The sequence below is a fragment of the Lissotriton helveticus genome, chromosome 5_1, assembly GCF_964261635.1.
Source record: "Lissotriton helveticus chromosome 5_1, aLisHel1.1, whole genome shotgun sequence".
Taxonomy (NCBI): domain Eukaryota; kingdom Metazoa; phylum Chordata; class Amphibia; order Caudata; family Salamandridae; genus Lissotriton; species Lissotriton helveticus.
In genome coordinates this window covers 1,724,688,430-1,724,704,001 of record NC_136065.1, presented here as the reverse complement: position 1 = coordinate 1,724,704,001, position 15,572 = coordinate 1,724,688,430, and the positions used below count along the sequence as shown (strand labels likewise).

Sequence of the window (15,572 nt, the reverse complement as noted above, 5' to 3'; positions counted from 1 at the left end):
AGGCCCGGAATCCAGACTGAGTGAGATGCTGGAGATTGAATTTCCCAATATGCGCCGTCAGCTGCATATTTACCACTTTCTCCGACAACCTTTGCGAAGTACGAGAGATTGGACGAAAATTGTCCAGTTGGTCTGGGCCTATATGAGGTTTCTTGGGGAGCGGGAGGACCACTGCTTCCTTCCAGCATCCTGGCACTATCCATGTCCTGAATGAGACCTCCACCAGGTGTCTGATATATCACTACAGGGTTTCCAAGCTCCCTCTCAGCACTTTAGGGGAGGCCGGGTCTCTAGGAGAGCCCGACTTAATACTAATACAAATTTTAGTTAGCTGCTCTGAGGGGGGAACGGTGAAACTCCAGCCCTTCACCGTCCCAGGCGTACTCTGTCTCCTCCAATGCCTCGTGTCCTACTTGGGCTGAGTCAGGAAAGGTGGAATACATTTTCTCCACCTTGTCTGAGAAGAAATCTGCCACACGGTTGCATAGCTCTTCTGAGCCCAGAGCCGGAGCAGCCGACGTAGCTAGTGAAGATACCTCCTTCTAAACCCTAAACAATTCCATTGTCGAATTGCCCGCCGACCCATTTTTTTCCAGGTAGTATGCTGCCTTCGCCCTTCTGATGAGCCCATGATAGCTCTTCAGTGTTTTTTTATACTCCCTCCTCCCCTGGTCGGAGAAGTCTTTCCTCCACTGCCTTTCCAGGCGTTTACAGTCTGCTTTCGCCATTCTCAGGGCGGCGGTATACCAAGGAGCTGATTTTTGTGCTCTACCTGGTATTTTTTGTGACCAGGGGGCAGTGCTGTCCAGGGCCTCCGTAATCCGCCTATCCAAGTGTATGCATGCACTTTCAGCATCTGTACCTCCAGGTAGGCTCCCCTGAGAAAGGGCGCTGCTGAACTTTTCCTGCGAGAAGCCAGCCCACGTCCGGCACACTATGCCCCTCTTAGCTTTCTCCCGTATCTTTGGCCCAGGCAGCCTCATAACAAAGGAGACCAGGAAATGGCCTGTCCATACAACAGGAAGAGGTGGATGGACCGCTATATCCTCCCAATTCGCTTAAATTGGGTCAAGCAGATGTCCCCTGAGATGAGATGGGGAGTCGGATATTAACCTGAGTTGTTGAGTGGCCAATTCCTGACATAGCTCACCCGCCGCCACACAACAAGCATCATCAAAATGCAGATTGAGATCACCCAGCACTAAGAATTTATCATACCGTAGTGCCGGTTGAGTAAGGCAATCTATCAAGCTTGGAGAAAAGCGAGTGGGGGGTCCAGGAGGTTTGTAGACCAGAAGCCCTTTCACAAAGTAATTCAAGTCCACCTTAATCGTAAAGATCCCAGCCTCGCTATCAGCAATGGTGATAGGCTCGAGGGCACATTGGATGTGGTGTTTAAATATAATTGCCTCTCTGCCAGAATCCCTGTTTAGCCTAGTGATCGCCTAGCCTCTAGGTAGTGCCTCTAGGATCTCTGGAGCAGAGTCCTGGTCCAGCCAAGTCTCAGACAGAAACATCATGTCTACCTGACCATCTAAAAGCGGGTCGTAGATCTCCAGTCTATGCTTCCTGAGTGACCGACAGTTCAGCCAGCAGCAATTCAAATGCGGGCTTGCTTCCTTCACCTCCCTCCCCACACTAGGCTTGAATGAGCAGTACCTACAGTCCCAGCTCTTACTACCTCCAGCCATGCTGTGTCTACACAGATCCGCCATAGCGGGGCGCAGAGCAACCAGTTCTTGAGAGCTATATTGTAGCTGTACTCCAGCACAACCAGGGGTCTTCGGCCGCGGTCGCTGAGGCATGTAGTTTTATAGCTACCTGCTCCCCACAACTAGACCGCTAACCGGTCGACCGGAAGTGCCTGGCTCTCCCTACCCCGCCCTCAGAGCAACGGTACTGGTTACCGCGTCGGACCGGTGCGGTAAGGAGTTAAGATTGAGCCCAGGTCTCCGTTGGCCTCCAGAGAAGGTAAGCCGCTGGAATGCCCCCAACACTCTCCTCAAGAAGAATGCACAGTTTAAAAAAGATTACACAGTTGAAAGAAAATGCACGAAATCCGCTCGTTTTAAAATTCTCAAGCAGCAGTTTACAGCACCAAGCAATTAGAGGGCCCTGCCACAGCCCCACTCACCTTAAGAGTCTTTTCACTGTAAAGACAGGTTTAAAATTAAACCTTTACATGTTGTACTTTTAAATACCATGCACCATGCCCTGGTGGGCAGTAAGGCTTACTTAGGGTGATTCATTAATATTTAAAAGGATAGTTTAGGCCTGTCAAAAAGATTTTTTTGACAGGTCGAATTTGCAGTTAAAATCTGTACAGCTAGGCCACTGGTGTGCACCTGCAGTCATGTTTACATTGTCACTGGAGTTAGTTGCACAATGGATCCTGCAGTCCACTTGTGACATTTGAAAACGGCCTTTGGATACACCTTGGTACCATATACTAGAGTCTTAAAGGTTAGTAAAATATGCCACTTATGTGTATAACAATTTAATCATATTAAAAGGAATTAAAAAGCACCTTACCTCTGGTTAGCAGGAGCAAAGTGCACATAGTTCTATAGCCAGCAAAATATGGTTCAGGAAAAAGGACAAATGAATCTGGGCAGAGCTGCAGAAAGGGCACATTTCTAATAACATATTTGCTAGAGAAACAATTATGTGATTGTTGTGCACACTCCTAATGTGTAGAACCAGATGCTGTTACAAATATATGAAAAACACATTCTTATTACTACTTGCTTGCTGTCATTGTTTTATTTATGTTTTATACACAACTGTGTTTATTACAGATGTAAGAAAGCTATTGTTTTCCCAAACTGCTCTTTTAATGTAACTAATTCCTTATTTGGTATGTTCTAATATCAGACTCTATCTCTTTAACAGACTTGGTTAAGGGCAGAATCTGTGAAGAAGGAAACAATGATGTATATCTTGTACATACCGATCCTCCTCAGGCATCCCGGATGGTCAAGGAACGAATGGTGCATTTACAACCCAGAGAAACCGGAAAGAGGTGGAAATCGCTTGACCAAAAGATACTCAATGAATCCACTTATAGTGAAAGAGATGTCTGCAAAGCCGCAAACAATAGCAAACAGCTGATAACTGAGCGAGACGAAATCAGCTATACATGTACTGAAAATGCGAAAAGGTTTAGTAAAAACTTGGCTCTTAACAATAATGAAACTCTCCACACCAGGGAGGAAAGATTTAGTTGTCAAGAAAGTAGTAAGAGATTTCAACAGTCCAGTACCCCTACTAGGAATCCATGGATGCAAGCAGAAATCAAACGCTACACATGTAGTCACTGTGGTAAAAGTTTCAGCCAGATCATAAATCTTACCATTCACCAAAGAATACACACAGGTGAAAAGCCATACACATGCAATGAATGTGGAAAGTGTTTCAGTCACAACTCAAATCTTACCATACATCAGAGAATACACACAGGGGAAAAACCATATACTTGTGGAGAATGTGGTAAAAGTTTTAGGCACAACTCAAATCTTACCATCCACCAGAGAATACATACAGGAGAAAAACCATATGCATGCACTGAATGTGGAAAATTCTTCCGTCACAACTCAAATCTCACAACACATCAGAGAATACACATGGGAGAAAAACATGCTTCTACTATAGGAAATGAATTTGGGATTATTCAAGTTTTACCAAATCTAAGACTATATACACAAGACAACCACGTATATAAAGGACAAAGGGGAATTTCTTCAGTTTCAAATCCAGGCTTGCCACATAAGCGAGTGTACACATGGGAGAAAAACCACATGCAAGTGCCTGATCTGGAAAATTCTTCTGTCAGAAACAGGAGCCACATGTGGGAAGTGCTTCAATGATACTTCAGACCTGACCAAATGTCGGAGAATGCAATCAAATATAGTTCTTTCAAATGTACAACAGAACACAGCGACAAACCCAGTGTAAACTTTGTAGGTCTTGTCAGCACTAAAATGACTGGCACCATGTACATGACTCAGTTAGAGAAATTGAAAAAGTCTTGAGCACATGTTGGTATTGAATGTACTGGTCTGTGAGTGCTTACTTACAGGCAGGGTGCACTGTTGTACCCCTGCAGCTAGTCAGCAGGGTACTTGCAGTTCAAATTTTCGGTTTTTGATAAAACCTTAAGAGAGACTATAGGTCCATTCAGGTAATGGTTGATGTGTTCGAGAACTGCTCACCAATGCTTACAGGGCTCCCATGATCATTTGTTTGAGCAAAGGAAGATGTACATAGTGTACAGTTTCATATAACCCTATAAAAGTCTAGTCTTTTTCTCCTTGTGACTTCCTTTGTCCCTCTCCTCCCTCCACATCGCTATGATGTGTGTCAACAGCTCCTTTAACTTCACATTTTAATATTCCTATGTCAGTGAAGGTGAGCAGAGCCTGCTTAATATGCATTGTCTGAGTGACAGTGTGAAAGGAATTTAAAGAGATTAGTGGGAGTGTGAAGAGGTTAGTTGAGGGCATAGCAGAGGGTTTCATCTTATGTAAACAATTACAAATCCTATTGCTGATGTGTTTTTGCTGCTATAGTAATATGGAGGACAGCATGTCATGAATAGGTTGTTGCGCTATGAAATATACATGATGAAATATCCTTGTGCTCAAGACTTTGCAAATCTTCAGCTTATGCCATGCATTCCCTAATGCCAATTCCAAAACTTTGAAGCCTGGACCCTAAACACTGTTCCTTACAATCTGGTGTTCGTGAAGTTTGCTATTAGCATGTTAGAATTTCAACCTGATCTGAGATTGCAGCTAGGCTTAAAGTCGTGAAATTTGCTATTCAAATACAAATCCAGGTTGGTAGATGCTGGATGAATGAACCTGATACTTAAACTGGATGCTCTTCTGCTCAGCCAGACTGTCATTAGCACACGTCCAACGCATATGCAAAAGCACATCAGAAGGCTTTGCATTCTCCTACATCACTGCTAAAGCATGATACGACCTCCCACACCACATTAAAGTCTCCACCTCTCTTGTTCTGCAAGAAACTGAAGACCTGGCTCTTTGATTAAGGTCCCCTGAGACTAGCCTTACACACCTGACAAACTGCCAGGACACCCTCACAGGAGATCGCACAATATAAATATTCACATAGCGTAACATATTGTATATGCACTCAGTAGATACAGAAGCATGGTCATGGGAGTTTAGAGGAAAGCATAGGTGGTCAAAATTATTTTGATTGTATGCAGATATAATAATAATAATCCACATTTTGTAAAGCGCACAATCACCCGTAAGGGTCTCTAGGCGCTGGGGGCCGTCGGGAAGATTAAGCAAGCTATTGCCCAGAGTCACATGGTGCTGGGCTAATCTGCCGCCGGACCCGGGGATCGAACCGTGATCCCCAGATTCCGGAGTCAGTCGCCCTAGCCGCGGCGCCACACCTCTTCCAAATCGAGGCTCAGGGTGTGCAGGCCATTCCTATCAGTGTGTACAGCATGACTGAGAGTGAGCAGTGTGTGAGTAAGGCAGCACTGAGTGACTGTGGATCATTGTGTGAAGGGCATTTGTCAACAAATCGTGGCAGGGCCAAAGATAATTTTCAGTACCTTTATAGTGCAAGCTCTCTACAATTGGCACTGGACTACAACAATAACTAGGCAAGGAGCGTAGTGGGCCATCACTGACATGGCAATGCTGATTCCAAATCACAAGAATAGTTGCTTGGATATCTAACTTGATCACAAAAGAATCATGTATCTGTGGCAAGGGACCCTAGAACAGCATTAAGCATGATACCGCTAAAGCTGACATTTCCCACACTTCCACTAGTACACATTATATCTGCTAAAGAACACATTTGATTATACAATATCCTATTCAACTCTACGCAACCCATCCTCCAAACTCTACCGCAGAGTATCTTACCAAACCATGACCAGCCACCTACTGTGCTATGCAGATACCATCACACCGACCATAGGCAAATTCAGGACACTTTCTTATGTCATCTTATGCTCTTCGATTCACTTAGTAGTTGTCAATATTTCCCCAAGACTAACAACCTAAATCCAGAACTAGCAGGAAACCACACCTTCATTTCAAACCTATCAGCTATCAGGAATACCCTTGTAAACCAGTTGCAAGCCCTCATTTCTTAAAAGTGCTCAAACAAATCAGGTCTGTGTACAAGTTATTGACTTAAAATATTCTTCCTCCATGTACGCAATAACATACTAACCTTGTCCTATGATAGCCTGTTCACTATGCTAATGTTCTTTGTCAGTGCAATATGATTTGGTTGATCACCTCATATGCTTACCTCTTTAATTCCTAGTTTATTAGAGAAGATTTGACACTGGTTACTCCTGCTTGCAATACAAAAACAACTGGTAAAACCTTGGTATCTTATGGAATACTACCTATAAAAGATGCTCTGAAAGTAGACCTAGTGCATTATTTTTCTTTGACTTAGGACGTCCTAATACCTTTTATGGAATGTCAATAATAAGCTTAGGTTCCAGGCACAAAAATGATTTGTGCCCTGAGGAATTTCCTTGATCGTGTCACTGTGACATAAGATGCCCTCACCTTTCGCCACTTCTTGTGCAAGCAACAGTGAAACTTCTAGCTTCATTTTCATATTTCAAGGCTAGATGCTAAACTAAACTGTCCTGGCCCTTGGGCATTGTTTAGCGTAGTATTTCCTAATAGTATGAATGTAGCCAGTGATTTCCAATGACACTTTTAAGTTTAACTTCGTTTTATTGGCATTTGCTTCAAGAGGAGTACAAACATTTCCAATGAGGACATACAAACTGTTCGTGCATATCAAATCGGAAATAAGCCCCCTCTTGTGGGACAGAATCTATGAACCACATAACCGCCTTGAAAGTCCCCCCCCTGGTGCTGACGCACTAACTGACGTGCGAACAGCCAAACAGTGAGGAATGTTGCTATATTACCTTTTAGAGGAGTAATAGAAACCCCCTCCCTTGCCCTTCCCCCAGTCCCCAACGCCCTCTCCCACCCCGAAATGTTGTGTCTTCCTAGTGTACCTAGATGCGTTATCGTGACAGGGAAAGTCCTGTGTGAATCTCCGTATATTTTGGTGTAGGGGCCAAGCTTGTGAGCTGGAGGAGGCGAAGATATTTAGGGCTTGTGATCTCATTCATTGCCAGCGATAGTAAAGCAAGCAGTGGCTGCCAGGCATCAGTGAAGCTGGCCATAGTGTTGGAAAGAGAGGTTGTGTACGTTCCATTCCTAGGACATACCATAGTTTATGGAGCCACCCCAGTTGTGTCGCTCTCATAGGTGAGCTCCAATGTGATAGGATGTTCTGCGTGGCAGCTCCTAAAGCTATCCCCATCATTCGCCCCGCCTGGACTTGAGTGGGTATGTTATGGAGTTGGGCAGACCCAAAATAACGTAAGCAGGGAAATGCGGAATCTCAGTATCAAATTGGCAATCAATATGATTTAGACCCACTTTTCAGTAATTCTGAAGCTCTCCGCATTCCCACAAAATATGTACCAGGGTGCCATCCTCCCCGCAGCCAGGCCAGCACAGCGGACAACCTGCTGGATTCCCCCTATGCAGGCGGGCCGGGGTCAGATGCCAATACATGGCCGCCTTAACTGCTGCTTCCCTGCTAGCCGTGTTACGCGCTGTGTGATTCGCTCGATAATAGATGTCCGCCCAGTCCTTGCTCGTTAGTTGTCTCCCCAGTTCCCTTTCCCACCTACTCTGGCCTGCAGTTGGCTCCACAAAGCCCCCTCTCTAAGCATGTCGTAGATGTCAGTTATCATTGCTTTGTCCGTGTTTTTGAGGTATAGCTAGCCACTTCTCAAACTTAGTTAGCTTGCTAGCTACTTTGGGCAAACATCAGGGTGGAGGAGCCAGTGTCTGAGCTGCAAATAGCGAAAGCGCTCTGTATCCTGAAGTCTATAATCGCTCTTGAGGTCGTGAAAGGGGATGACGCCCTCAAGGTCAAAGAAATGGCCTGCCGACCGTCAATCAGATGCCCTCCAGACAGAAAAAGCACTAGCATCCACCCCTGGGGAAAACTCTTTATTATCAAAAAGCGGTGTCATGCGAGAAGGGAATGTCATCAAGCTCCGTCTTACCGCCATCCCATCCCACACTCACAGCATAGTCTTTGTAACAGGGGAGACCAGGAGGCCGGGGGTCCTGTGAGTCTGACCTATCTTGGAAAAGACAGCTTTTCTCAGATTTGGGACGTTTTCACTCCACCAGATATCTAAGTTGCGCTGTGCGGAAATACTCTAAAACATTAGGAATGCCCAATATCCCTTTGTCAGGCTTCAGGTATCCCAGATTCTTGCGTAGCCGGGGTCTCTTCCCCCCCATATAAATTGATTGATAGCTCTCTGCAAAGCTTGTAGTGTGCCCGGGAGTGGCCAGACTGGAATAGTTTGAAAGTGGTACATTGCTCGGGGTAGGAGCGACATCTTGATCTCTGCTACCCTGACCCGCAGAGAGAGTGAGTGACGTTTCCAATCATTCAGGTCTTTGGCAGAGCGCTGTGAAAATTCAGCGTAGTTAAGATAAACCGTGTGAGACACCGACGCTGCGAGCTCTATGCCCAAGTACGGGATAGAAGAGTAAATGGGTATGTCCCCATATTGTCTATTAACAGGTGAGGGAACTGAACCCTCCTCCCGAAAACATAGGACTGAGGACTTCCCAATATTAACCTGTAGGCCCGAAACATGACCAAAGTCCTCTAGTTCCTGCAAAAAGGCAGGGACAGAGCGTGCCGGCGATTCTAGGGAGGCGATTTTATCATCGGCGTATAGACTAATGGTGTGCCGTTCTCCCCCAAATGGGATGCCCTTTATCTCCGGATTGTCCCTAACCTGCGCCAGCAGTTCTACATACAGGGCGAACAGAAGGGGGGACAACGGTCACCCCTGCCTGGTTCCCCATTGTATCTCAAAAAGTGTGGAAGTTACCCCATTCACCCTAAGCAATGCCTTGGGGTTAGTGTAGCAGTTCGAGATCCACGCCTGGAACCTGTCCCCAAAGCCAAAATGTATTAGGGTTCTGTCCAAGAAGCGACAATCTACCCGAACGAACTCCTTCTCGGCGTCCACCGATAAGAGAAGAGCGTCCATTTTAGTGTGATGAGCCTTATCTATAAGATGAAATATACTTTTAGTGTTGTCGCTAAATTGCCCGGCCTGTATATGACCAGACTGATCCGGATCAATTATGCCTGGCATAAGGGGACCCAGGCTCACCGCCAATATCCCCGCGAACAGTTTTAGAAGCAATGAAATGGGCCGGTAGGAGCCACACTTTGACACGTCCTTACCCAGTTTTTAGTAGTACCACTATTGAGGCCAATAGCTTCTCCGGGGGGGTCGTAATGGGGCCCATGAAGGAATTGAAAAGTCTGGTAAGTACAGGAGCTAAGACGAGGCAGAACCTCTTATAAAACCCATCAGAAAATCCATCCGGACCCGGGCCTTCAGGAGTTTAAGGCGGGAAATGGCTCTTACCACTTCCTCGATGCGTATGGGATCATCAAGCGCTTCGCCATTTAACTGATTTAGTGCTGTTGTTTGTGCCTGTCGAAGGTAGGCATCTGTCTGAGGGGCGGACGATGACTCCCCTTCGTAAAGAGCTGCGTAAAAGTCCAGAAAAGCCTGTTCTATTCCCTTATCATCTGTGATCTGGCCTCCCTCAGAGTCGGTGATCTCCTTAACCTTGCCCTGTTGTGTCTTCACCCTCAACCTGCTAGCCAACATCTGGCCTGTTTTATCCCCTCTGACATAATAAGAATGCTTTAGACGAAGAGCCGCATATTCTGCTCTGTCAAGGTTGAACCCCGCCAGCAGGGATTGCGCATTCGTCAGTTGTTGCAAATCCGGGGAGCTCCTGTTCGGCTGTGGGCTCTCTCCAGCTAAAGCACTTGGGCCGTGAGTTCTTCCCTCTTAGCTTTGCGCTCTCTATTTTCTGCCGCTGACAAAGCGATCAGTTCCCCCCTCACAACTGCCTTGAGTGCCCCCCAAAGTGTAGCTACGGAAGTGTCTGGGGTGTCAATAACCTCCAGGTAGTCCTTGATATACTTGATTTGCTCCTGAACTGCCGGTTTGTGAAGCATGGTCTCTTGCAGTCCACAGTTCCCCGCGGGCCAGGTTATGCAAGGGACCCCCACTTTGACCACCACCGCATCATGGTCTGACAAGGCCGCCGCCATAATGTAAATATCCTTAATCGTCTCTTGTAACTCTAATGAGCCCAAAAAGTGGTGCGAGTAATAAGAAAATTGGGAGGCCCGAGGGTGAGACGCTCGCCATAGATCAATCAAGCCCCTCTCTTCCAGCCACTTCTTACCTTCTCTCGAGACCTCCCCCCCTGGAATTGTCAGCTGCCAGATCTGTCCGCTACTATGTCCATGACTAAGTTCATGTCGTCTCCCACCAAAATGAAGCGGTCTTGTGGTTCTAAGAGTTTGGAAAGGGCTGTTCTAAGGAACTCCTCTCGGCCTGCATTCGGAGCGTATATCGTTCTAATCGTTAGAGCGAGGCCTTTAATCCAAAAACGGTACGCCAGTAGCCGTTCCTTAATTTCCGCTACTTTATATCCCACCGACCCTCGAAACTTCCTCGCTACAAGGATCGCCACCCCTGCCCTCTTGTCAGTCATAGAGGAGAGATATTGATAAGGGAACACCCTGGACTTCAACCTATGCCAGTCATTTGCTAGCAAGGGCATCTCCTGCAGCAGGCAGATATTCACCCCCATATTCTCTAAGTAGGAGAGAATGGCTCGCCTCTTGTTGGGGCTATTGAGGCCTTTAACATTAAGTGTGAGGATAGTTAGCTCAGTGTCCTGCATATTTGAGCAGTTGAGCAGAGCGCTCACAAGCCTGCGTTGCTAGCTGGTGAAATAAACCCCGAGCCCCACCCGCATAAGTGAGATTCCTGAAACCACAGCTAAGAAGATGCAAACACCCCACCTGAGCACACCATTTCTCCTCCCCCCCAGCCCCAACTCCCAAAACAATCCCCCCTTATAGTCCCACACACACCATGTCTAGTAGTGTGCTTGTGGTGAAGTAAGACAGTCCGGGGCATCCTGTGGCATGGTCAATGTAGCCAAACCCTCCTCCCCCGCCTCACCCCCCAGCCCCATCCTCACAGGAATACACGCAGGGCCCAAGCACCCTCATATGTCTTCTGGAGATGATGTGTCTGTAGTGACTGCTTCGATTGCCGCTCTTTGTTCCTGTGCTAACACCTTCAGGTCGGGCCCTCGGGCAGTTCCCCTAGAGTGTCTCCTCCCGACCGACTGCCAACGCGCCGAGGACTGGCAACGATCCGGTGCACTCTCCGTCGCTGGACTCTGGTGTGGCAGACCCAACAGCTTGCACGCCTCGGAAAGGGGCGGCATCTGGCGCAATCGTCCTTGCCATTTGAAGATGATACGAAAGGGGTGCCCCCAGGAGTAAGCCAACCCTTTGTCCTGCAGGTGCGCCGTAACTCCCTTGAAGTTTCTCCGTTTCTGCAAGGTGCTGGCGTCCAGGTCTTGATACAAGGTGATATTCAGGCCCTGGTATTGGACTGCCTGCACTAACTTGAGGGCCCTTGGTGAGCATTTCCTTCAATGTGCGCTCTTTCCTCCCCTGTTGGTTGGACATGGCGTTACCCAATCTGCGAAATCACTGAGTGCCGGTCGATCCGTGGCTCTGTGCGAGCGAAACCTAATGTTATGTGGCGAACTGGGGAGGAACGCGCCCCAGAGAGATTCAATAAACGCTCACGAAAGCATTGCGGCCCTTGGTGGTCTTGACAGGTGGGCAGCCGGAGTGTAAAGCCCCCTAGCCAATGAGGATTGGGTCCCTGAAGCCCGGATGCAGAACCCCTGCTCAGGGCCAGATTCCACTTGCCACTGTCAGTGTCTATGGAAAGGCCTCATCGACAATCCAGGACCCTCAGTACCCAGCCGTCTCCCCTCAGAGCAATGAGATGTGTAGGGCTAGGTACAAGCTAGGGACTACCTCGCTACTGGTAACCTCCAGCTGCAAAATGGAAGGCCTCTGCAAGCAATCAAGGCTTTTCTGCACCACTATGCAAGCCCCTCTGGGGGGGAAGTAAGGAGGTCCATACCCGCTGAAGCGCCTTTATGTCCCCCAATGCCAGCCGAGTCGCCCTGGCCGATACCCCAAAATGTGCATTGGAGTCCCAGCTCCTTCCAATGTGCCAGCCTGCCTCACTGCTACTCCGCACCACGTGGTAGGCCCATGTTTGTTACTGTCCCCGGGGTCATGCCTGCCAATGTCTGCTTCAAACTACGTCCGCTGGGCCAGCAACTGCCTGGAAGGGTCACTCACTGGCTTCCCCCTCCGAACCGGAGGCGCTGCTCACTGTCACCCAAGGCAATCCGAAGGGCCGCCACAATGTTCGGCGTCCCTCCGTGCTCCCCGGCTCCTCCGACCCTTTGGGTAATGCTTCTGGAACCGGTTCCCGGGCTGTCACACCCGCAGAACCAGAGTGACAGCTGGTCGTCACCGGCCGCCCGTCTCCAATCCACTTTGCCCGCGAGGAGCACAGGTCTCTGCTCCTCTCCGCTCCGAAGCTCCCCTTACCACGCAGCCCCGCGGGCATCTCACCCAGCTGGTTGCGTCGGGGACTCTCCTCCGAATCCGGCAGCAGTTCGCTGCCCTGGTCCCCCTGCCTGTGGTCGTCCGGGTCGCTGTCAGAGCCGCTGCTTGCGTCTCCAGGTAGGATCGACCCAGCCTCACCGCCGGCTGAAGTTCAGCTATACACAGGGCCCGGCCCCCATCTTAGCCTCACTGCACGCTGCGCTCCATAGAGGCCCCAAATTTCAGCCCCACCCGCAAAAACACAGACTCGAAGCTGTAGTTCGGCTGGGGAGCAGATCCACCACCCCCTAGGTGCTTTAGAGGGGGAAATACGCTAGATAGGGGCCGAGTTGGGCATTGGCGGACGGGGAGGAGAAGCAGCACACGTCCTACCCGCTCGGCATCTTGGCCACGCCCCCATGACACGTTTAAATGGAAAATGCCCTCCTTAAAATCACAACCATCAGTATTGCTGTTCATACTATATATACCATTCTGCCTTGAAAAAAACTTGGATTTTGTGAAACTAAATGCATGAAATTAAACATTGCCAGTCTTAAAGCATTACAGCTATAGAGCTACCCTATGACAAATGTCCCCCACCTTTTTGCATAAAAAAAGTTCACAGCAAAAAAGCACAAAACTAAAGAATATAGGAGGCATGTTTTAAACTTTTCTCGCAGTGGACAAACACGTTGTTAAAGGCCCTCAAACACGACAAAAGCTCATAAATCACCCCAGACAAAACACTGTATTAGGCATTATGTTTAACAGTGGAATATTCCACTGCTTCTACTCATAGTGTAACTGCCTGCAGAAAGCCAATTCTCTATTTTCAAGGAGTGTAGTATTCAGTAGCCAAATATTCCTGTCAAATCATTTGTCGGACAATTTCATTAGCTACCATGCACGAATAAAGTTCAAAATTGATTTATGAACATTGTACATAAGGAGCTAAACACAAACTGTTTTCAACATTTGCAAACCAAATCTTTTCTCTAATGGTGATAGAATATTTTTGATAACTGGTTCCATTTTTTTGAAGGTTCTTCATGAGCTGCGAAAATGTTTGTGAATACTCATAACCATACTTTTGAATGCCAAATCCCTGTTCCATGGAGAGACATCATTACACGTACAAGTAAGTGTGAATAAACAGTTTTATAGGTGTAAATCACATTTTTGTAAATCTCAAGCTTAGATGTAAACTAATATAAAAGAAAGCCGGTTTAGGTGCTGATATTACTTTGAGAATTAAGCCCTTCACAATCCAGTTCCACACTTGATCCAGCTGGAAATGTACTCCTGTTAAAGGCATGGTGATGGAATACCCCCTAATTTATTGAGCATAAGGGTAAGGTGTTTCTCAAAGGTGAAACGTTATTCTCATGGAGAAACAATATTAGCAAGTGCATTTGCGCTTGGTCACAACCTTCACATGAGCAAATATACACAACAGTGACAGACTACGCTCTCTGCCAAACTCCCGTCTGCCTGGCCAATTTAGAAAAGGGTGGACCAAAAGGTTTGTGACTGACAGAGCCTACTCCCGGACTGCTCCTCAATGGCCCGTTGGAGTACGAGCCGTCGGAGGTTAGCTACCAAGTTCTGATTGGGCGATCGGATGGATTTTTTCTTTCTTTTTTTTTTGCTGTCCTCCATCATTTGGACAAATGTCTCATGATGCGGAGTCATTAGTTTGTAATTTTCCAAAAACAAACACCTGCTTTGAGAATTTGTTTTTGTTGTATGCAAAGCCTAAGTAAAACATTTCACTTGCCTCACCGGAATAAACTTTTAGATTTACCAGACACATATTTTAGCATACAACTGAGAATGTTCACATGAGAAACCAAAAAAGTGAGCTTTTAAAGGTACCTGCTGCTGATAAATGTAATTGTTGATTTTTTGTAAGGAAGCAACATATCATTTTTCAATATAAATTGAGAATTCTCAGACGTTATAAACTTCTCATTATATATGTGTTTTTCCAAAACACATATAACAAGCATTGGAAATGCAATAGGTCTCGCATTAGGAAAGTTTGAGCGATTGGTATTGTAAATGACACTTTTTTTATTTATGTGTTGGTTTTGAAAATAGCAAAATTAATAGCTTTGTCAGTTACAATGTCAATAGTTTGAACTTTCGCAAATGTGACACCTATAGCATTTGTAATGTAATGTGTGTTGTATTTACGTGACTTACATGTATTGACATTACAAATAACAATGGCTTTTAATTTTGTAAATAATTAATACTTAAATAAAATGTATTGTAATTTATTATGGCAATAGCTTAAACGTTTGTAAATACATTTTGTGAAGATTATGTTCAGTGTATTTTATTGTGACGAAAATCCAAGAACATTGCATTTGCACCTACACACACACAGAGCCACACACACACACACACACACACACACACACACACACATATAGATGTGGTGGTGGATCTGGGGGATATGGTGGTGGTGGATGTGGTGGTGGTGGTGATGGTGGTGATGGTGGATGTGGTGGTGATGGTGGTGGATGTGGTGGTGGATGTGGTGGTGGTGGTGGATGTGGTGGTGGTGGAGGTGGTGGTGGATGTGGTGGAGGTGGTGGTGGATGTGGTGGAGGTGGTGGATGTGGTGGTGGTGGGTGTGGTGGATGTGGTGGTGGATGAGGTGGTGGATATGGTGGTGGTGGATATGGTGGTGGTGGATGCGGTGGTGGTGGTGGATGTGGTGGTGGTGGATGTGGTGGTGGTGGATGCGGTGGTGGTGGTGCATGCGGTGGTGGTGGAAGTGGTGGTGGATGTGTTGGATGTGGTGGTGGATGTGGTGGTGGTGGGTGTGGTGGATGCGGTGGTGGTGCATGTGGTGGATGTGGTGGTGGTGCATGTGGTGGTGGTGCATGTGGTGGTGGTGCATGTGGTGATGGTGCATGTGGTGGTGGTGCATGTGATGGTGGTGCATGTGGTGGTGGTGC

At 47.1% G+C, this 15,572-nt stretch overlaps 1 protein-coding gene across 1 annotated transcript in view; it reads left to right on the top strand.

Annotated features, from left to right (window-relative positions):
- LOC144755771 (uncharacterized) overlaps positions 1 to 14,805 on the top strand; it is a 230,981-nt gene extending 216,176 nt beyond the window's left edge. The window contains exon 3 of the mRNA XM_078644992.1: positions 2,893 to 14,805. Within this exon, the coding sequence (XP_078501118.1) occupies positions 2,893 to 3,866 (974 nt within the window). The 3' untranslated portion in view covers positions 3,867 to 14,805. The remainder of the gene's footprint in view (positions 1 to 2,892) is intronic.
- The last annotated feature ends 767 nt before the right edge of the window (positions 14,806 to 15,572 follow it).